Here is a 22,460-nt window from a genome sequence, read left to right on the forward strand (position 1 = left end):
GCCCAGCATTCCCATTGTATTCATATGTGGCCCCAGATTGATCAAGTACTATGCAAACACAATGTCTCCTGCAGCCAAAATGCTGGCCAGCTCTGCCCCATTGTTGTGACCAAAAATGACTTCACATGCAGACCCTTTTTCAAATCAGTTTGCTAAATACGTGTAATCTAGACCCATCCACAATTTTTTATATTTAGACCTTTCATCAAGGCACTATTTCATGTGTACTTAGCATGCCCCTCATCATTCCTGACATATAAATACACTTCCTAATAACCTCTGGCCAACCAACACAGAACAATACTTGCATGATCACAATACACCTGGCAAAAAATACAAATAGGTAGAGCATTCTTCACATCTAGATTTAAGTGATGTGTGAAAGCATTGTGAGAAGTAAATTCAGTTTTGGGTACACAAGAAACATACTAAGTTGCGTTAAAAGGCTGCAAACAACAGACAAAACCACAATCCCATGGCTCTCAAGTTTCTAGGCCTCTGCTGATCCCATGTTTTAATTTTTTACCTTATTATCTCTAGCTCCTCGTGCAGCTCAATGAAATAATCTCCGCGTAAGCAACGTAATCACGTTGGTTACCTTTTATAGACTCCGCGTGTGCGTGACACACCGCTTTCGTCTCCATTGCCATGCCCCCTAATCAATGTTAATTCCCAAAATCTGGCGTTAACTGTGTTACTGCTGTCAAATGTTCTACTAATCTCCGCGTAAGCAACGTAATCACGTAGGTTCCCTTTAACAGACTCCGCGTGTGCGTGACACACCGCTTTCGTCACCATTGCCATGCCCCCTAATCAATGTTAATTCCCAAAATCTGGCGTTAACTGTGTTACTGCTGTCAAATGTTCTACTAATCTCCGCGTAAGCAACGTAATCACGTAGGTTCCCTTTAACAGACTCCGCGTGTGCGTGACACACCGCTTTCGTCACCATTGCCATGCCCCCTAATCAATGTTAATTCCCAAAATCTGGCGTTAACTGTGTTACTGCTGTCAAATGTTCTACTAATCTCCGCGTAAGCAACGTAATCACGTAGGTTCCCTTTAACAGACTCCGCATGTGCGTGACACACCGCTTTCGTCACCATTGCCATGCCCCCTAATCAATGTTAATTCCCAACATCTGGCGTGAACTATGTTACTTCTGTGAAACGGGCGAATAATCTCCGCGTAACCTACGTAATCACGTCTTATTCATTCTCTACACTCCGCGTATGTATGAACCGCCGCCCTCGTCCCCGCCCATGATGGGACATTTCCTGTTTTCCACGCCCCTAATCTCTGTGGGGATGAAAGATGGCGATGACAGGCGAGCATGCACGGAGCTCTCAGGCCAGAAGTGAGGGGACAGAGGCAGGAACGTCCCGATCCCGGCCAAAATGGTATAAGGCCACTAATATGTCTTTCGACGAAATGGTGGAGCTGGTAGAGATTATGCGGAGGAAGGACTATGATGGGCAATATGGCCCATACAAGACCCCCAACCGCAGGAAGGGGAAAATTATGGAGAAGGTGGCAAGGAAAATGCAGAGGATGTTTGGGATTGCCAGGTCCAAGGAGCAGCTACGGAAGCGGTGGTCCGACTTAAAGCTCCGTGAGCCACATCAACTGAAGAAAATTAAAAAAATACTCAAAAAAAGTAAGTTCTTTTTTTGTTTGAGGGGTGGGGACAATTTTATTAGTTGAATGTTTGGTCAGGTACATTTCTACATCTGTATCCTTGGCCTGGTTGTACTTCTGAACACATGTTTAAATAATTTTATTTTTCTAAATATCATTTGCTTGGCCAACGACTGTTAATAGTAAACCTTGTTCACATCAGGTTGCTTCTCAAAAATACGATGTTGGCCCAGGAACAACACACCTGGACATGCCTCTCTTGCCAAAAACATTGTTTGTAAACATTGTGTAAAAATGTATTAATCGAACATTTAAATCCAAGAATGGGAAATTCAAACAGTGCTACTAAGCAGGTGTTTTCAGATCTGTAATCCAGAGCACCTGTGTCTCCCCCAAAAGATTACACTAAAATTTGGATGGTCTCAGCTCAAAATTTGAAGGGGGGGACATCCATGTGTGTCACTAAGCTAAAAATGGAATTAATCAGAGCTTGGCCTAGAAGTCATCCTAAAATGTAGGTTTGGGGTGATAAGACAACAAAATTCAAAAAAAAAAAGCCTCTAAACTTCTATGCAATGTGTGCGATTTCTGCTCTACAATATCTGTGTGCTGATGAGTATACCTTTTTTTTGGTTATTCTTTCTAGGGGAAAGAAGACGCCAGCAATTCGAGGAGGCAGAGAGGGCCAGACACGCCCGGGATCTGCCATCTGGCCATGTGGAGGAGGAGGATGTGGAGGAGGAGGATGTGGAGGAGGAGGAAGGAAGAGAGGAGGATGTGGAGGAGGAGGATGTGGAGGAGGAGGTGGAAGGAAGAGATGCTGATGTGGAGGAGGAGGAGGAAGGAAGAGAGGAGGATGGCGTAATTTTAGATCTGGTAGTTGTTGAGGAGGAAGATGAAATTCAAGAAGAAGATTTAGGAGATTTTGAAGATGGTGGATTGGTGGAAGAAGTAGAAGGAGGAGTTTATGAAGATGGAGAAGTGGTGGAGGAGGAAATCGGCATGACATCAGGTCAGTGTCACCCCAGCTTGATAGGGCAAAACAGATGTAGTTAGGGTTGCCACCTCATCCCTTTAATCCCGAACACATATGGATTCCACATGTTCTGTGGCTAATGTAATGCAGGTGAGTTAAATTACCACCTTTTAATCAGCCACAGAATCTGTGTAATTAATATGTGTTCTGGTTTAAAGGGATGAGGTGGCAACCCTAGATGTATCTAGGCCGGTAAAATGGCTAATTTTATATTTTTTCCTCATTTTGTAGGGGATGAAGATGCTGTTCAGCATTTTTCTCGCGCAAGTGCGGGAATAATTATTCAACAAGTGATGGAGTGCAGCAGCAAAATGGCGAATATGCGGCAACAGATGGTTCACATGGAACAGAATGTGCGGAATGTAATTGTCGAGTGCTGCACCGAGCTGGACACTAAGCGGCAAAGAATGGTGGTTATAGAACAAAACTATAAAAACATCATTGACATGATGGGCCATGTCAAAGACTAAACACCCCCCGCCCATCCCCCAACCTGTTTTAATGTATGACTCAGCAACACGCCAAAATTTGAAGATGCACACACAGTGTGTCAACATGTGCTATCTGCCATCACAGAATATAGAATATCTGTGCTTTGTGGGTACAACCCCCTCCTCGATTGTCAATTAGTTTTCGACGAAGGGTTTGCTCCCACAAAACCCAGACATTGTTCACCCATGATGGCAGATAGCACATGTCGCCATTTTAAAGTCTTTCTATGTTGTAGAACTGACATTTGGCGAATAGCACTGAATGTGTGCATCTTCAAATTTTGGCGTGTTCCGGTGTGACCTCCCACCATGACTGTTTTTGGGAATGCAAAAGTGACACATTTGTGTTTTTAGTTTTTGGGACATGTTTTATTTTTGGTATTTTCAAAATGGCTTCCAATCAACAAGCCATACAAAACAGAAAAAGTAAAAAAATATATATATAAAATTAAATAAAAACAAAAAAAATTAGTTAACAAAAAAAAGATTGGTTAACACATCGATCCAAAAAATTAGATCAATCTTTTTTTTGGAGTTCCAAAAAAAAAAAAATATTAAACATTTTTAAAAAAATTCTAAAAAAAATCTTTGAAAATATTGAAAACAAAAAAAAATTTATTGGGTAAACAAATATCTTTTAAAAATGTGATCAATATTTTCTCAAAAAATTACCCACAAAAATAATGAAAAAATCCAAAAGGTCAAAAATCTGCACAAATATTTTTTCTCAAAAAACCAAAAAAAAATTTCCAAAATGGTTTGGACTAAAAAAACAAAAAAATTGATACGAAAAAAAAAAAAACAAAAAAAAAAAGCCTTGCAAACTAAAAATGTTGGCATGTTTAATAATAAAAATATTCCTAAAAAAAAAAAAGGAAAAAGCTGACAATAAAAAAATATTTTAGAAAATCATTACAAGGAGTGGCTTGATTATTTAAGATGCTGAATACCCAGTTTGGAGATGAGTGAATAATGTGCAATTGTGTTTATTTACTAAAACCTGAACCATACATTTGGCACTAGAAGTGCACTATTTTTGTGGCTAACCAGGAAGACAGATAAAAATAGAAAAAGCAGTAATGACAAACAGCTGTATAAAGTCCAATGGTCTAATTATTTATTAGTTCTGTGAATATTCCTTTCTTTTGGGGGCCGAATTAGAAAGAAATATGATCTGGCATAGCAATGGCCCCCCGACCCATGAAGTACTCAACATATTTGTCGCGTACCTCACGAGCAGATAGGGGGGCAAAGCCAGCGCGACCAGTGTCCAGCCCAGGGAGAGGATCTGAGAGTAGTCTTGCCTCAGAAACGCTGTCGGGTAGGTACGTCTGGGAGTGCCTGCGTAAAAAGTTGTGCAAAATGCAGCAGGCAAATACAACGGTGTTCAATTTATATTCCGCCAGATGTATAGCTGTCAGGAAAAGGCGGAACCGGTTGGTGAGGATCCCAAAGGCATTCTCGACTACCCTCCGAGCCCTGGACAACCGATAATTGAACACCTTCCTCTGTAAGGTGAGGGTCCTCTGGGGAAAAGGCCGCATTAGGTGAGGTCCAAGCCCGAAAGCTTCGTCCGCTAGGAACACAAACGGAAGTCCTTCCACATTATCTTCATCTGGTGGCAGTGCCAGACCACCAGTTTGGAGACGATCGTAGAATTCTGTCTGCGAGAACACTCCCCCATCTGACAGCCGGCCGTTCTTCCCCACGTCCACATATAGAAACTCATACTGTGCCGACACCACCGCCATCAACACGATACTATGAAAACCCTTGTAGTTATAATAGTAGGACCCCGAGTGGGGTGGGGGCACAATGCGGACGTGCTTCCCATCTATTGCTCCACCGCAGTTCGGAAAATCACAACGCTGGGCAAATTGGGAAGCCACAGACTGCCATTCCTGTGGTGTGGAGGGTAGCTGTGGGGACAAACAAAATAAGAGATTTATTACTTTGGCACATAAACATTGCAAACAAAATAGAAAAACCATCATTGTGCAACATCAACAACAGGATTCACATTTCCTAAAAACATTGTAAAGTGAGTATTTATTCCCAAAAATATAGGCCCACTTAATTATCAGACTCCACATCCCTCTGATGATCGAGCAAGAAAATATTTTCGGGGGGGAGGAGGGGGGGAGGGGCAGAGCTACAATGGATTAGCCAAAAAATAACCAAAAATTTGGCTAGGTGTGTTGGGGCCTAGGTAAGCATGCTGGACAGGATTATGGTGGGTAAGGACAAAATATGCAGGTAGGCCCAAAACAAACATGTAAAGGTTAACAACATGCATGGGGAGAAAAGGGAACATCCCACACACAGCAGATTACAATCTCATGGTTATTAGGGAAGAAAAAAATAATTGACTTTCTCACACATTTAAAAAAAAAACATTGTGATGTTAAAATTAGGGAACTTACCTTAATATACTCCTCCTGCAGAACATGTATGATGGCAGTACACGTCTCCGGTATGATGACCCCAAGTGACTGGGGAGAGATGCCTGTCGAGAACTTGAGGTCCTGCAGGCTCCTCCCAGTCGCCAGGTACCGCAATGTGGCAATAAGCCTCTGCTCGGCCGTGATGGCATCGCGCATCACAGTGTCCTGCCTCGTGATATAGGGGGACAGAAGATCCAGCAGACGGTTGAATACGGGGTCCGTCATGCGGAGAAAATTCCGAAAATCATCAGGATTATTCTCCTGGAGTTCCCTAAGCAGAGGCATATGAGAAAACTGGTCACGCTGGCGCAACCAATTCTTGGTCCAGAAACGCCTCCTCCCACTGTTCCTGGCCAATAAACAGGTTCGCTGGACATGGCCATAAGCAATCCCATAACCAGCACCAATTCGCGAGAATCGACGCTGCTGCTCCATCATGGATTCAAACCGGCCGGCTGGTCAGTCAAGAACACACTCCAACAGAAAGCACCCCCAAATCCAGCACAACCTGCTAAGTCCGCACGACACACAGATACGAGCGCACAGTACGCGGAAACGTGCTGAAAGCCTGTGCCCGAATGCCAACTGCAAACCCGCAAGCAAACGCACTGAACCCGAGAATACCTACTGTCAAAACGCGGAGACTGAAAAGCACGAATCGGCTGTAACCAAACCTTCACTAGCACGCGGTCACACGGAACTAGCAAAAGCGGAACAGAGGGCGGCGCCGTTGACTTTGGTCTTCCCCTTTATAGTGACGTCTTACGTGGTTTACGTTGCATACATTCTGGTTCGCGGGGATATTTGGGCGCTAGTGTGTACGTTCCAGCGGATCAACAGATAAATCCGCCGATCCGCTGAAACCGATCCGCGGATAAATTTCAGCGGATGGATTCTATCGTGTGTATGGGGCCTAAGTGCTGTTAATGGGGAGATAAATGAGTCTTGCACAATTTTTTAAGGCAAGATGCCCCTAATTATCTTGCCTCAGTTGGGCCTGTGGCTGGACTTTCTGCTTAACCCCTGATGGCCTGGATACTGACCGTCCTGGCTTTCCCCCCCAAAGTGCTCGTGAAGTTCGGGACAAATATGTGAAATATTTTATGGGTAGGGGGGCCACTGCTATACCAGACTATGTTTAAAGTTTTCAGCTAAATTCAGCTAAATTATCAGCTAAATTCTTGAATTGTATTTATTGCTTATGTTTCTTTTAGCTGTCTCCTAGGTTCTCCTAGTGCACTTGTAGTGCCAAGTGTATTTTCCTTTAGTAAATAACCACCATTGCTACTGTAAACACCTAAAATTATGCCAAAAAATTGTATTTGGCATTGAAATAAGAAGACACATAGTTGAGTACAAAAGCTTTTACTCCTTGCACATTCAAATTGTACGTTCTTAATATTTTTTTTAGTAAATATAAAACATAAAACATAGTCAACTCTGGAACTTACAAAGTTCAACATGTAAAAATTGAAGGCAAGATCAGACATTCAATTCTGTTTAAAATGTTTTGATCTTGCCTTCATAAGATGGGGTGATGTAACCCCTGTAAAAGCCACATTTTGAAGATGCACAAAAATGGTGTGGCAAAATGAAGATTTGCATCCTGATGCAACCCCTTCCTCTTACCTACTTCAGTTTTCAGTTGCAAGGAAGGGGTTGCACCCCCAAAACACGTAAATTGATATCCCCTGATGGGAGATAGCACATGTTGATGCACTGTGTTCATTTTCAAAATGTGGCTTTTACTATCTCAAAAGTGTTTAGAACAGTAGAAAAAAAACTAAAAAAAATGCAGTTTAGATCCTCCCTAGAACATTTAAAGTCTGACTTTTTTTTCTCGGAAAATCCGGTTGTGTGTACGAGGCATTAGGAGAGTTTTAAGAGGTACCGTGGAATAAAGGTCTGAAGGGTGGTAACCTTTTTTTAGGAGCCCAATTTGGGCAATTTAACTCTAATACCAATTTATTAAGTATTGCTTCAGTACGGTAGAAGTTTAATATTTGGAGACCAGTGCACACCAAGTTCTCTACAAGTTTAAACAGATGTTGAGGATATTTTAAAAACTATAAATAAGACAAGTCTATTCAAGTGATAAAATACAAACAGCGCTGATGTTGAGTGACAAAAGTGGCCAACACCACCATATAGTATGTGATAGATGAGAGACACAGACAAGTGCTTCTAGTAATGTCCAAACAGGGGTCCTTAAAGAGAATAGCAGCGTGCACCTTTCACCACACTCTTCCAATCCACCACGTGTGAACACTCTCCCCTTCAGGGTTCAAACTCACCAGAACAAAATGAATCAATAGCTTTTCAATCAATCCATTAAGCGTGAACCTCTGCGAGATGCATCTACCAAGGAGCCATTTGTATGGAGGAAGCCTCAAATAAAACAAATAAACACAGAAGAGGCCAACATAGCGTGATCCTGTTTATTTGAAAAGCAGCCCCTCACACCAAGCTCCCCTATGCATCAAACGTACATTCTAATAGAAAATCATGAACATTGAAAATGAAAAGATCACCAGATCAAGGTCCGATCGGCATCTCCCGCTCAAGCCACCGGCTGGTTCCCAGGTTGTATATTACTTCCTGGTTCCGCTCAATGGAACGCAGGAGTCTTTTCCAGCTTGTCGTGTAGCACACGCCCTGACTAGTTTTGTCATACGCTGACTTCTACGGAGGGCGTGGCTACACGAATGACTCCGCTCAGTTAAATCAACCCTCTCCCTCCGGACAGACCAATCCAGGCTCACCCGGTGTGATCATAGGTGCACGTCAGTATGGTGTTGTTTATCCCTGACGGTCTTTACTACAGGCGGGTAGGAGGATCAGATCAACAACTCTGCACAAAATACATAGCGTTCTGGGTATTCATCCTCTCAAAACTTAAAGGGCATGTATACCGCACTAAACATTAAGTTGATTATGTATCCACTGACTTACTTTATATAAAAAAACATAATATAAAAAGCAATTAATAATATCAGTGTTTCCAATATAAATACCGCAAAGTACAGAAAATAGATTGTTCCATAACCTCAATATTAGTACTAAACGCTTAATATATAAATTCATCACTAAATGATAAACATATAATAAAATTTGGAAAATGACTACATAAATATAATATAAAAATAAATATATATATACAATATCTCATACAGCATATAGGTAAAAGTAGCAAAAATTGCATGGATTCTCTACCAATATATATGACGCTTATAAGGTGTCAATTAAAACAAAATGTATAATATATCTAAAAATCACTTATAAAACAGTTTATATCTAAATCCAGGTTTAACCCCTTCGGGCATAAAGTGTCAACAGAGAATATCCACTGAGTTTCTCTCTTGGAGAGGTCTCTAACAAGGTTAGAGCCTCTCCATTTAGGTTTCAAGTGATCTATTCTCTAAAATTTAAGACCAATGGGGTTCTGATCATGAAAAAGCTTGAAATGAAGCGACACATTATGGTCTTTGAAACCAATGATAATATTTGCGATATGCTCAGCAATCCTTGATTTCATTTGTCGTTTTGTGCGACCCATATAGATCAGGCCACACGGGCACTGAAGAGCATAAACTACATGCAAGGTATTACATGTAATGAATTATTTAATGGTGAATTCTTTATTGTTTGAAGTGGAGATTAATTTTTCAACCGCCCTCAATGGTCGGTCAGCTTCCTTACATGCGCGACATCTTCTGCAAGCATAAAAAACATCTCTATCGCAGAAGGAAGACGGACTAGAAGGGGGATCCACAACCTTACAGACTATCTTGTCCGCAAAGCTAGAGGCCCTCCGATACACAAAACCTGGTTTAGATGGCAAACTGAAGAGAGAACCTTGTCCATCAAAAGAACATGCCAGTGAATGGCAAAGATCTCTTCAACCTCTCTATATTGAGAGTGGAAACCCGAAAAAAAGTTCCACTCTCGTTCAGTACTTGTTACGGGCCGATTCACTTCACAGAGTAGATTTTCCCTGGGTACAGAGGATAATTCAGAGATAATGGAGTCAAGCGTCTCCTCTCGATATCCCTTCTCTGTAAATTTATCCTTTATAATTTGAGCTTGCAATAAAAAATCTTTATCCTCAGAGCAATTCCTTTTAACTCTAGTTAGCTGCCCCTTCGGGATGTTCCTGAGCCACATCAGATGATGGCCACTACTAGTGGGCACATAGCTGTTAGAGTCAGTGGGTTTAAAGAATACTTTAGTTCCCAACCTGTTTCCTATTCTGAAAATATCAACGTCAAGAAAGTTGTATATTGGTCAGACTATACTCACTAGTCAGTTTGATATTATTTCCATTATCGTTCAATTCCTCTAATAATTGTTGTAATGTGTCCAAACTCCCCTCCCAGATGAAAAAAAGATCATCAATGTATCTTTGGTATAGTAGCAAATGGGGGCGAACTCTGGCGAATATGGTTTTGACCATACAGATGTATCTGAATAATTTTACTTGTACCAAAGGTTTTGAATAAAAATCCTTTTGTTTATATATAACATCTTTAAATTGTCCTTGATCTCTTTATTCCTCAAGCTGTATATGAAAGGGTTTACAAAGGGAGTAAACACTGTATACAACATGGACATGATCTTACTGATCATTTGTGATTGTCCTTTCTTTGGAATCAAATATACAGCAATTAGGGTTCCATAAAATATAAACACAACGGTGAGATGGGAGCTACAAGTGGAAAAGGATTTCAGTCTTCCCGAAAAGGAGGACATCTTTAATATTGTTAAAACAATGTAAGTATATGAAACCACTATCACTAGGAAGGGTAATATTAGCACAGGGAAGCACAACACAGTAATTTCCATTTGAACTTTGGATGTATCTGAGCAGGAAAGTTCCACAAGAGGATAGAAATCACAAAATAAGTGGTCAATAACATCTGGTCCACAGAATTCTAGTTGACTTATTTCAAGTATTGGTATTATTGCCACAGAACAGCTGAAAATCCAGGATGCAAGAACTAGTTTAAAGCAAAGTGTTTGTTTCATAATGGAGACATAATGCAGAGGAGAGCAAATGGCTAGATAGCGGTCATAGGACATCACTGTCAGAAGGAAACATTCAAATCCTTCTGTTGAACCAAAGACATAATATTGAGTGATACAACCAAAATAAGATATGGAGGTCCTCTCATGTAGAACAATATTTAATATGTTAGGAGCAATATCTGTGATCATCATGATGTCAGAAATAGAGAGTTGGGAGAGGAAGAAGTACATGGGGGAATGAAGGGTCTTGCTGTAATATACCAACATGATGATCAGAAAGTTTCCACATATTGTCACAATGTATATAATAAGGACCAAGGTGAAGAGCAGCAGATTAAACATGTCTGTTTTGTTAAATCCCAAAAAGAAGAATGTGGTGACATTACCTTTATGTGTGTTCTGTGTCAAAGCAGAAAAGATTGATGTAACTTTTTTTATGTTTAATTTTTTAAAAGTCTCAGTGAATGTTTTCTTTGCCTCTATTATTTTAGTTCATTTTTAATATAAGAAAAATGACATTGAGAAGAAATGAAACTCTGGGCAAATAAAAAATAACATATGTACGTGATATGTTAAAAAAAAAAAGCTTTACAAAACTACATTTTGTACAAGAAGAGAGTTACTATATATATATATATATATATATATATATATATATATATATATATATATATATATATATATATATATATATATATATATATATATATATATATATAGTATTTGGCTTTAGGTATACTTTAATGCCATGACAGTAGTGCAAAACTATTCTATACAATGCAAAGAAAATGGATGGATCAAGTTAAAGAATTTCTCATTTGTAGTAATGATTACTGTTTCAATCAATTAAAGCATTGGAACTTGGTGAATTTCGTCTGAAATAAAAAAAAAAGTGTACTTACTCTATTTACTAATGATCTCTGATAAAAACCCATATTTTTGGGGGAAAATTAAACTTAACTTTTAAATAAACAAACAAAAAAATGTAGATTTGTTTTGTTTTTGATAACAGCAAATTAAAGATTCAATATGAAAAGTGTAACAATATTACATGCATTTCTTCATGAGAGAGTTTTCTACCAGTTTTTCTATTGAGCATGGAAAGAATAAAAAAACAAAGGGAGTGAAAATCCTGTCAAATATGTAAAAATAATGTCAAAAATTAAATACATAGTTCTTGTTCAACAAATCTTCTTTTTTTTTCATCAGTGTTTCTATTTAATAGGGGAAATCATAAGACCTAGATGAAATCTTGAACGAAAAGAAAACTAGAAAGAGAGGGAGAGATAAAATAATAATAAGTATCTTATATATCTAGTGTTAGTGTAAATCATATGATGTATATTGGTGGATAAGCTCAGTGACTGAATAGGAAACCTATTTTCACACAAACATTTATATGTTTCTTCACAGATTAAAGATTCCATAAAGAGTAATCAAGATCTCTTTGGGTTTATGTTTGTGACTGTAATAATTTTTATTTTATTTTCTCAAAATACAATACTCAATACAATACCATACAATACTAGCAAATAATTGCTCAGAAGATTAACTGCTTTAAAGCCTAACATCAGCTTTCCTTTCATTTTACATACACTTTATTACCCAAAGTATTGGGACACCTGCCTTTACATGCATGTGAAATTTAATGGCATCCTTGCCTTAGTCCGTAGGGTCCAATATCGAGTTGGCCCACCCTTTGCAGCTATAACAGCTTCAACTCTTCTGGGAAGGCTGTCCACAATGTTTAGGAGTGTGTCTTATGGGAATGTTTGACCATTCTTCCAGAAGTGCATTTGTGAGGTCAGGCACTGATGTGGGTGAGAAGGCCTGGATCACACTCTAATTCATCCCAAATGTGTTCTATCGGGTTGAGGTCAGTGCTCTGTACAGGCCAGTCAAGTTCGTCCACCCCAAACTCCCTCATCAATGTCTTTATGAACCTTGGTTTGTGCACTGGTCCAAATAATTTGGTGGAGGGGGGATTATGGTGTGGGGTTGTGCTTCTGGGGTTGGGATTAGCCCCTTAGTTTCACTGAAAGATCATCTTAAGGCCTCAGCATACCAAGACATTTGGACAATTTCATGCTCCCAACTTTGTGGGAACAGCTTGGGAATGGCCCCTTCCTGTTCCAACATGACTGCCTACCAGTGCACAAAGCAACGCCCATAAAGACATGGATGAGTGAGTTTGGGGAGGAGGAACTTGACTGGCCTGCACAGAGTTCTGACCTCAACCCGATGAAACACCTTTGGGAGGAATTATAGCGGAGACTGCAATCCAGGCCTCTTGTCCACATCAGTGCTTGACCTCACAAAATGCTCTTCTGAAAGAATGTTCAAACATTCCCATACACACACTCCTAAACCTTGTGGTCAGCTTTCCCAGAATAGTTGAAGCTGTTATAGCTGCAAAGTTTGGGCCAACTCAATATTGAACCCTATGGACTAAGACTCGGATGCCATTAAACTTCATGTTGAACCAATGACATAATATTGAGTGATACAACCAAAATAAGATATGGAGGTCCTCTCATGTAGAACAATATTTAATATGTTAGGAGCAATATCTGTGATCATCATGATGTCAGAAATAGAGAGTTGGGAGAGAAAGAAGTACATGGGAGAATGAAGGGTCTTGCTGTAATATACCAACATGATGATCAGAAAGTTTCCACATATTGTTACACTGTATATAATAAGGACCAAGGTGAAGAGCAGCAGATTAAACATGTCTGTTTTGTTAAATCCCAAAAAGAAGAATGTGGTGACATTACCTTTATGTGTGTTCTGTGTCAAAGCAGAAAAGATTGATATAACTTTTTTATGTTTTATTTTTTTAAAGTCTCAGTGAATGTTTTCTTTGCCTCTATTATTTTAGTTCATTTTTAATATAAGAAAAATTACATTGAGAAGAAATGAAACTCTGGGCAAATAAAAAATAACATATGTACGTGATATGTTAAAAAAAAAAGCTTTACAAAACTACATTTTGTACAAGAGGAGAGTTACTATATATATATATATATATATATATATATATATATATATATATATATATATATATATATATATATATATATATATATAAAACTCAACGTGTGTGTGTATGTATGTTCCAGCATCACGTCCAAACGGCTAAAGATATTAACATGAAACTTGGCACACATGTTACTTATATGTCAGCAACAAACATAGGATAGGTGCTTTAACCCTTACCCACCCCCATTTGCCATGGTCGGGGTTTTCCTTTAAAGTCCCATTCAACTCTATGGGAAATACATGTTACTTCATAACTTCCAAACGGCTGTAGATATTTCGATAACACTTGGTCACATGTTACTTATATGTCCACTTAAACTATAGGATAGTTAATTTATCCCTTAACTACCCCCATTTGTGAGGGTCGGGGTTTTTGTTTAAAGTCCCATGCAAATCAATGGGAAATGTATGTTCCCACATAACTTCTGCACGCCTGGAGATATTTCAATAATACCTGGTACACATATTACTTATATGCCAAATAAAAATATATGACAGTTAAATTAACCCTTACCTACACCCTTATATAAAAGATGGGTATATTTATATTACTATGATTTTCCTCCCCAAAAGGTTAAGATAGGAAGACCGGGCAATGCTGGGTATTCGGCTAGTATATATATATATATATATATATATATATATATATATATATATATATATATATATATATATATATATATATATATATATAGTATTTGGCTTTAGGTATACTTTAATGCCATGACAGTAGTGCAAAACTATTCTATACAATGCAAAGAAAATGGATGGATCAAGTTAAAGAATTTCTCATTTGTAGTAATGATTACTGTTTCAATCAATTAAAGCATTGTAACTTGGTGAATTTCGTCTGAAATAAAAAAAAAAGTGTACTTACTCTATTTACTAATGATCTCTGATGAAAACCCATATTTTTGGGTGAAAATTAAACTTAACTTTTAAATAAACAAACAAAAAAATGTAGATTTGTTTTGTTTTTGATAACAGCAAATTAAAGATTCAATATGAAAAGTGTAACAATATTACATGCATTTCTTCATGAGAGAGTTTTCTACCAGTTTTTATATTGAGCATTGTATTAAAGCAGAATGTCATGAATGGAAATAATAAAAAAAGTAAAACAAAGTGAGTGAAACTACTGTCAAATATGTCAAAATAATGTCATCAATTAAATATATAGGTTTGATTCAACACATCTTCTTCATATAAGTTTTTTTTTTTTTTACCTGTGTTTGTATTTAACAGGGAAAATAAAAATAAACCTATGAAATCATTAATGAAAAGAAAAAAAAGAAAGAGAGGGAGAGATAAAATAATAATAAGTATCTTATATATCTATTGTAATTGTAAAGCATATGATGTGTAGTGGTGGATAAGCTCAGCTGACTGAATAGGAAACCTATTTTTACACAAACATTTATATGTTTCTTTGCAGATTAAAGATTCCATAGAGAGTAATCAAGATCGCTTTGGGTTTATGTTTGTGACTGTAATAAAAATTATTATTATTATTATTATTTTTAAATAAAATACTCAATACTCAATACTCAATACAATACAGTACTAGTAAATATTTGCTCAGAAACTATTTAGCCCCTTAGCTCCAGTAAAGGCAACTCTTTAGGTGTCAACATACAAAACATTTTGGACAATTTCATGCTCTCAACTTTGTGGCAACAGTTTGGGGTTGGCCACTTCCAGTTCGAACATGACTGCACACCAGTGCACAAAGCAAGGTCCATAAAGACACAGATATGTACTCCATAAAAGTCTTTGGGCCCTCTGTGCCAAGCCAACTGTAGGATATTTTCCTTTAGAGAGTAATTGTGCAGGCAGCAGAGGACATCTCTGGGTCTGTCTTCAGTGGGATTCCTGGGACTTAAGGCCCTGTAGACCCTGTCAATAGCAATGGTGGTCTCAGGGGGGTGCTCCAAGTATGTGTTAAATATGCTGGTTACAGTTGTTTTAAGGTCTGTCTGCCCAGTGGTTTCTGGAAGGCCATAAATTCAGATATTGCTTCTGCGATTGCGATTTTCCAAATCATCCAGGAGTGGATGCAGCTGTGCTACTTGGTCTGACACATCGTCATATGCTACTTGTAAACTAGGGACTTCTTGATGGAGGGTGGTAGTTTCAGTTTCCATTGAGGAGACTCGAGTGGCTACCTCTTGTTAACATTGGCGTTTCTCTGGATAGTCGTCAGGCAGCGTAGAGGTGGTGAGACTGAAGGGGATTGTTCGATCATGTTATGAGATATACAATGTTTGATACAAGATGTTTTAAATGTGAGTGGATTGGGTATTGTTTTTAGATAAAAAAATTGAGCTTTACAATATTACACTAGTGGAGCGATTCATTTTCATGTACCCATGGATGCACCTTTTTTTACAAGGAACTGTGGAGAAGAGGATTGGCTTATTAAGCAATCTTTGAACAACTGATTCTTATGTCTTACTAGCCAGGTAGACAAATGTATTTGGTGAGTTTCCACCTGATGGGAATGGGTCTGATGTGACACTACGGTGGTGGATAATTTACTGTTTTTTTTTTTCATTATTAAGACATCACTGGGAATATCATCACATTTATTTATTTATTTATTTTAAATAGGACTGCTATTGGACTCTTGGTTTGTTTTTTGTTTTTTATGACATAATTTTATTATCTTTCTTTTATGTTTTCTGGCAGCAGGCCATGAAATAATGAGGACAGGGTTAGAGGCTTCTCCCACCCAAATCTTTTTGAAGCCTCCTGTCTCCAAACCCTAATTCAGGAATGAGAAAACATAAAAGTCTTTTCTTAATCCAGAAAAACAATTCTAAAAGGCTTCACATACAGTAGGTGAACCCGATTTTGTGTCAATCTCGCTCTCTTTCTCGGCGAGATTGAGCACCTACGAGCCCCATCGCGGGAGCCAGCGCCGAGCTGGCTTGCCGCGATGGAGACAGAGCCGTCATAGAAGCGACGGGAGATCCGACTTGGATTCCCGCCAATTCTACACGTGTGCGGCGTTTGTTATGAATCCTGAGGGGGAAGTCCCCGCCGGATTTTAAATAAAAATCCGGCATGGGTCCCCCCCTCAGGAGCATACCGGGCCCTTAGGTCTGTTATGGGTTGTAAGGAGAGCCCCCCTACGCCGAAAAAAACGGCGTAGGGGGTCCCCCTACAATCCATACCAGACCCGTATCCAAAGCACGCTACCCGGCCAGCCAGGAAGGGAGTGGGGACGAGCGAGCGCCCCCCCCCCCTCCTGAGCCGTACCAGGCTGCATGCCCTCAACATGGGGGGGTTGGGTGCTCTGGGGCAGGGGGGCGCACTGCGGCCCCCCACCTCAGAGCACCCTGTCCCCATGTTGATGAGGACAGGGCCCCTTCCCGACAACCCTGGCCGTTGGTTGTCGGGGTATGCGGGCGGGAGGCTTATCGGAATCTGGGAGCCCCCTTTAATAAGGGGGCCCCCAGATACCGGCCCCCCCACCCTAAGTGAATGAGTATGGGGTACATCATACCCCTACCCATTCACCTGCAAGAAAAGTGGTAAAAACACAAATAAACCACACAGTGTATTAAAATATTTTATTTTTCTGCTCCGGAGGCCGCCCCCTGTCTTCTTTATTAGCTCTTTTACCAGGGGGGCTTCTTCTTTGACGTCTTCGGGTGGGTGGGGGCCGCCGTCTGGTTCTCTTCCACCGCCGGGGGGGGTGGCTTTTAAAAAAGCCCCCACCCCCCCGGCGGGTTTCCTCCGGCGTCTTCGGCGGGGCTCTTCTTCTTCCGCTATCCCGACGGGTCTTCTCCGCTATCCGGGGGTCTCGCCGCTCTCCGCTGTTGACTCGTCGCACCCCGGTTCTTCGTCTCGCAGTCCGGTCCCTTCTTCCGTGCTGTACGTCTTCTTCCGCGCTGTGACGTCATGTTCTTCACTTCTCTTCTCCCGATGTTGACTCGCCGGTCCTCCTCGCTGAAATGACGGATGCGCGCCTTGCATCGGACCTATATAGGCCTCACAGTCCCATCATGCTCTGTACCTACCCATGTGATACCTACCACGTGGTAGGTATCACATGGGTAGGTACAGAGCATGATGGGACTGTGAGGCCTATATAGGTCCGATGCAAGGCGCGCATCCGTCATTTCAGCGAGGAGGACCGGCGAGTCAACATCGGGAGAAGAGAAGTGAAGAACATGACGTCACAGCGCGGAAGAAGATGTACAGCACGGAAGAAGGGACCGGACTGCGAGACGAAGAACCGGGGTGCGACGAGTCAACAGCGGAGAGCGGCGAGACCCCCCGGATAGCGGAGAAGACCCGTCGGGATAGCGGAAGAAGAAGAGCCCCGCCGAAGACGCCGGAGGAAACCCGCCGGGGGGGTGGGGGCTTTTTTAAAAGCCACCCCCCCCCGGCGGTGGAAGAGAACCAGACGGCGGCCCCCACCCACCCGAAGACGTCAAAGAAGAAGCCCCCCCTGGTAAAAGAGCTAATAAAGAAGACAGGGGGCGGCCTCCGGAGCAGAAAAATAAAATATTTTAATACACTGTGTGGTTTATTTGTGTTTTTACCACTTTTCTTGCAGGTGAATGGGTAGGGGTACGATGTACCCCATACTCATTCACTTAGGGTGGGGGGGCCGGTATCTGGGGGCCCCCTTATTAAAGGGGGCTCCCAGATTCCGATAAGCCTCCCGCCCGCATACCCCGACAACCAACGGCCAGGGTTGTCGGGAAGGGGCCCTGTCCTCATCAACATGGGGACAGGGTGCTCTGAGGTGGGGGGCCGCAGGGCGCCCCCCTGCCCCAGAGCACCCAACCCCCCCATGTTGAGGGCATGCAGCCTGGTACGGCTCAGGAGGGGGGGGGGGCGCTCGCTCGTCCCCACTCCCTTCCTGGCTGGCCGGGTAGCGTGCTTTGGATACGGGTCTGGTATGGATTGTAGGGGGACCCCCTACGCCGTTTTTTTCGGCGTAGGGGGGCTCTCCTTACAACCCATAACAGACCTAAGGGCCCGGTATGCTCCTGAGGGGGGGACCCATGCCAGATTTTTATTTAAAATCCGGCGGGGACTTCCCCCTCAGGATTCATAACAAACGCCGCACACGTGTAGAATTGGCGGGAATCCAAGTCGGATCTCCCGTCGCTTCTATGACGCGCTTGCTGGGATGTGCTGTCACTATTCCAGTGAGTGTGAGATGTCGGCGAGATCTCGGCACCCTGTCGCCGAGTATCAGCGCGACGCTGTCCTGCTAAAAGCACAATATCACAAACACCTACTGTATGTGAGTCTCCTGTGTTATGAATTCCACTACTCCAGTAGCAGGGTAAAAGATCCGTCCAAGAGGCAGGCAAAAAATGTGTTCAAACAGTCCAGGGTCAGTTCCGGAGTACAGTTTAGCATTACGTAATAGTGTGGTCATATAAAAGGTCAGGGTCAGTTCCAGAGCAGGCAGCGGTAGGTACAGTTTAGCGTAAGGCAGAAGCCTGGTAAAAAAAAACAGGCCAGGGTCAGTTCCAGTAATGGCAGCGGTATGTAAAGTTTAGTGCAGTGGCATAAGGGGTTTGGAGGTAATTGACAGGAATTTAGAGTTACGTTTACCAAGCTTCACTAATAATGTAGAGAAGTATGGTAACGGCGGAAACAGTCACCTATGCAAAGGCCTGGTTGGGAAGGACATTGGGGACAATAATACACGCTGTCTTTTCATCTGGGGCACACCGGCATTTTCTTTTACATCGTTGGCCTATTTCACAAGAGGGGGGGTTTCTCAGGAGAGTGGCATTTGTGGAGTCTGCTCACTGAATCAGAGTGAATGCTTTCTGGTTGGCCTTCAGGGTACAATAGGGCAGTGAAAATGTATTCTTGGTAATGAAGATAGGATACGGGGGTCTCAGTAGATTTACAGTAAATAATATAAGCATTATACATGGCCAAACTGAAAAAAAATAAAGAGAGACTTTTTTTATACCAATGGCAGGTTTTTCTTGTGGGAAGGTATGATTTTATCATTTGATCATTGAAGTCGACTCCCCCCATGAACAAATTATAGTCGTGGACACAAGCTGGTTGCGACATTTCTTCTAGAGATTTCTACATAGGTGAACAAGTCATTTCCCATAGACTGCAATGGTATTTATGGTATAATTTTTGCCCATGTTAGGCTCTTTGTTTGCCCACACAGACCAGGGGGTGTTTGTCCCATCTCTAATTTTGTAGCATGCTGGATGATGTGATTCATTTTGGACGGGGCTTTTCCTCTGCATTTCTGGTGATCTGAGCATGCCCAGGGACTTAGATTTTTTGATGTTGCTTTTTGTGTGTGAACAGCACTTGGATGTTTCTGAGCATGCTCATAGAGCGTGTTTTTTGGGTTAGTAATTTAAGGACATCCTTAACAGGTGTACCCACTTGAAAGTTCAGTCTCTACATTGGGTGAACTTGTGTTTTGTGTGTTTCATGGGCTGTGCATGTGTTTTCAATTGCCTCATTAGCACACAAGCCTATGATATATAAAGCTTGCATAGAGCAGTTGTTTTTAGGGTGTTCACTTTGATGTATGTGTCTGTGCTGCATTATTTTGCTAAATATTTCTCAAGATGTTGTGACTAATTAATGTTTCAATCCTTAATAGACGTCTGGGTCTATTTATCCTGTTTCCAAAGCATAAACTATATTCTGTTTACTGTCTCAAATGAACCTATGTTTGTTTTTATTTTTTATATTTATTTTTGTTTGATTTTATTATATGTGTTTTGCTTTCCTTGTTTTGTTGACCAATACAATTGCTTTCACATTTTGAAGTTTGTTTTTTTGTTACTTTTTCATGCTACAGATTTTGACAGCTGCAGCTGAAATAGGCTGAATGGCCTAACAAAACAGGTGTGATTTTTGTCTTGAAGCTCCTTTCCTGGTGCGTATGCATGTATTGTTTGCTGCCATGTATAATCACCAGGAAAGGAAAAATACAGAGCGGTAAGTATAATTAGTTTCCTTTTTACTGCAGTGGTTCTCAAGTACCCCCGACAGGACATGTTTTGTGGATTTATCTTATCAAGAATTGCTGTCCAGACTGTCTTTTAAAGCACACGTGCAAGATGAAGGAAAACCTGCAAACATGGCCTGTTGGGGGGGGGGGGTATTGGCGGACAGGCTTGAAGTGCTGATTTACAGCACTGTGCTTAAATCTAGCGCAAGGCAATCCTATTCTAATTGTTGGTGTTTGAGGGAAGCCAAGTGAGTGTTAGAACCCCTGCTTGTGTTTTTTGGGTTGGGCTTTGTGTCCCTTTTCTTAAAATTGGCTTCACTTCCTGTCACACAGCTGAACAGGAATTGAGGTTAAAACCCTACCAATGTCTTTTCTTGGGGACACACAGCTCAATCTAACTAGTGTCCCCATTAAGCAAATTGCACTCCAGCACTGCTGTGTACACCCCAAATGATTCGTTTTGGGTTTAGTAACGGCAAAGCCACTCTGCAGTACAAGCGTAGTCGCTTGAAAATCTGAGGGGAAGCACTAATGATTTTAACATCCAACCATGTAGAAGCAAAGTTTTTTTTGTTCTTTTCTTACTTGCTTGTCCACTTGTAGTGCAAAGTGGATTTGCCTTTAGTAAATGGACCCCAAAGTCCAAGATCCCTAATAATTTGGGGTGTACACAACAAAATGCTAAAGTGCAATTTACATAATGGGAAACTATTTAGATTGATCTGTGTGCCCCCAAGAAAATACATTAGTAAGGTTTTACCCTCACTTCCTGTCAATTGAAGTTCCCGCCGTGTCACAATCCTGTTCTTCAGACAGTTCTTTTATCACTGAGGACGCGGCGTCATCCGGTGACCCCGACCCCCTCTGACACCACGGGGAAAGCCATAAGAAAGTCCCCGTGTGGTACATGTGTGTCAGAGGGAGGCTGGGTCACAGGAACATCATGTGGCGGGAACTTCAATTGGAAGCGGATCGTCCGGGGAAGAAGAAGCCGTGCAAGATGCGGATGATCCACTTGCAATTGAAGTTCCCGCTGTGTGACGCTCCTGTGCCCCCGCCCCCCTCTGACGCACATGTACCACATGGGGACTTTCTTATGACTTTCCCCATGACGTCAGAGGGGGTGGGGTCACAGGAGCGTCACACGGCGGGAACTTCAATTGGAAGCGGATCGTCTGGGGAAGAAGAAGCCGTGCAAGATGCGGACGAGAAGACCGAAGGAAGGAGAAGAAGATGGAGAAAGAAGCCGGTACAAGATGCGGACGGGAAGACCCAAGAAAGAAGCAGAGGAAGAAGAAGATGGAGGAAGAAACCCGAATGAAAGAAGAAAAGAAGAAGATGGTATAAGAAGAAGAAGCGCGGTAATAAGACATTAATAAAGGAATTGTCAAAAACCGGCTATTGTCTTTTTTTTATTTTTGACACTTTTTTGGGTGAAATGGTAGAAGTACAATGTATCCCATTACCATTTCACACAGGGGGGGGGCCGGGATCTGGGGGTCCCCTTTGTTAAAAGGGTCTTCCAGATTTCGATTAGCACCGCGCCCGCAGACCCCCACAACCACCGGCCAGGTTTGTGGGGATGAGGCCCTTGTCCCCATCAACATGGGGACAAGGTGCTTTGGGGGGGACCCCAAAGCACCCTCCCCATGTTGAGGGCATGTGGCCTGGTACGGTTCAGGAGAGGGGGGACGTCCCCCCCTCTTTTCTGCGTCAGGCCAGGTTACGTGCTCGGATAAGGGGTCTGGTGTGGATTTTTGGGGGAACTCCACGCCATTTTTTTTGTTTAATTTGGGGTCTGGTATGGATAATTG

The 22,460-nt window shown here is 41.5% G+C and overlaps 1 protein-coding gene across 1 annotated transcript; it reads right to left on the reverse strand.

Annotated features, from left to right (window-relative positions):
• Positions 1-9,315: 9,315 nt before the first annotated feature.
• Positions 9,316-10,976, reverse strand: LOC120930749 (olfactory receptor 484-like). The gene has a single exon (XM_040341923.1). The coding sequence runs from the start codon at positions 10,974-10,976 to the stop codon at positions 10,083-10,085; it is 894 nt and encodes a 297-aa protein (XP_040197857.1). The 3' UTR covers positions 9,316-10,082.
• Between the last annotated feature and the right edge of the window lie 11,484 nt (positions 10,977-22,460).

Source organism: Rana temporaria, chromosome 3 (genome assembly GCF_905171775.1).
Source record: "Rana temporaria chromosome 3, aRanTem1.1, whole genome shotgun sequence".
NCBI classification, from domain to species: domain Eukaryota; kingdom Metazoa; phylum Chordata; class Amphibia; order Anura; family Ranidae; genus Rana; species Rana temporaria.

Bases quoted from the DNA above. Each gene is read 5' to 3' on its own strand.
- LOC120930749 (XM_040341923.1), bottom strand. From the start codon at position 10,976: ATGTTTAATCTGCTGCTCTTCACCTTGGTCCTTATTATATACATTGTG.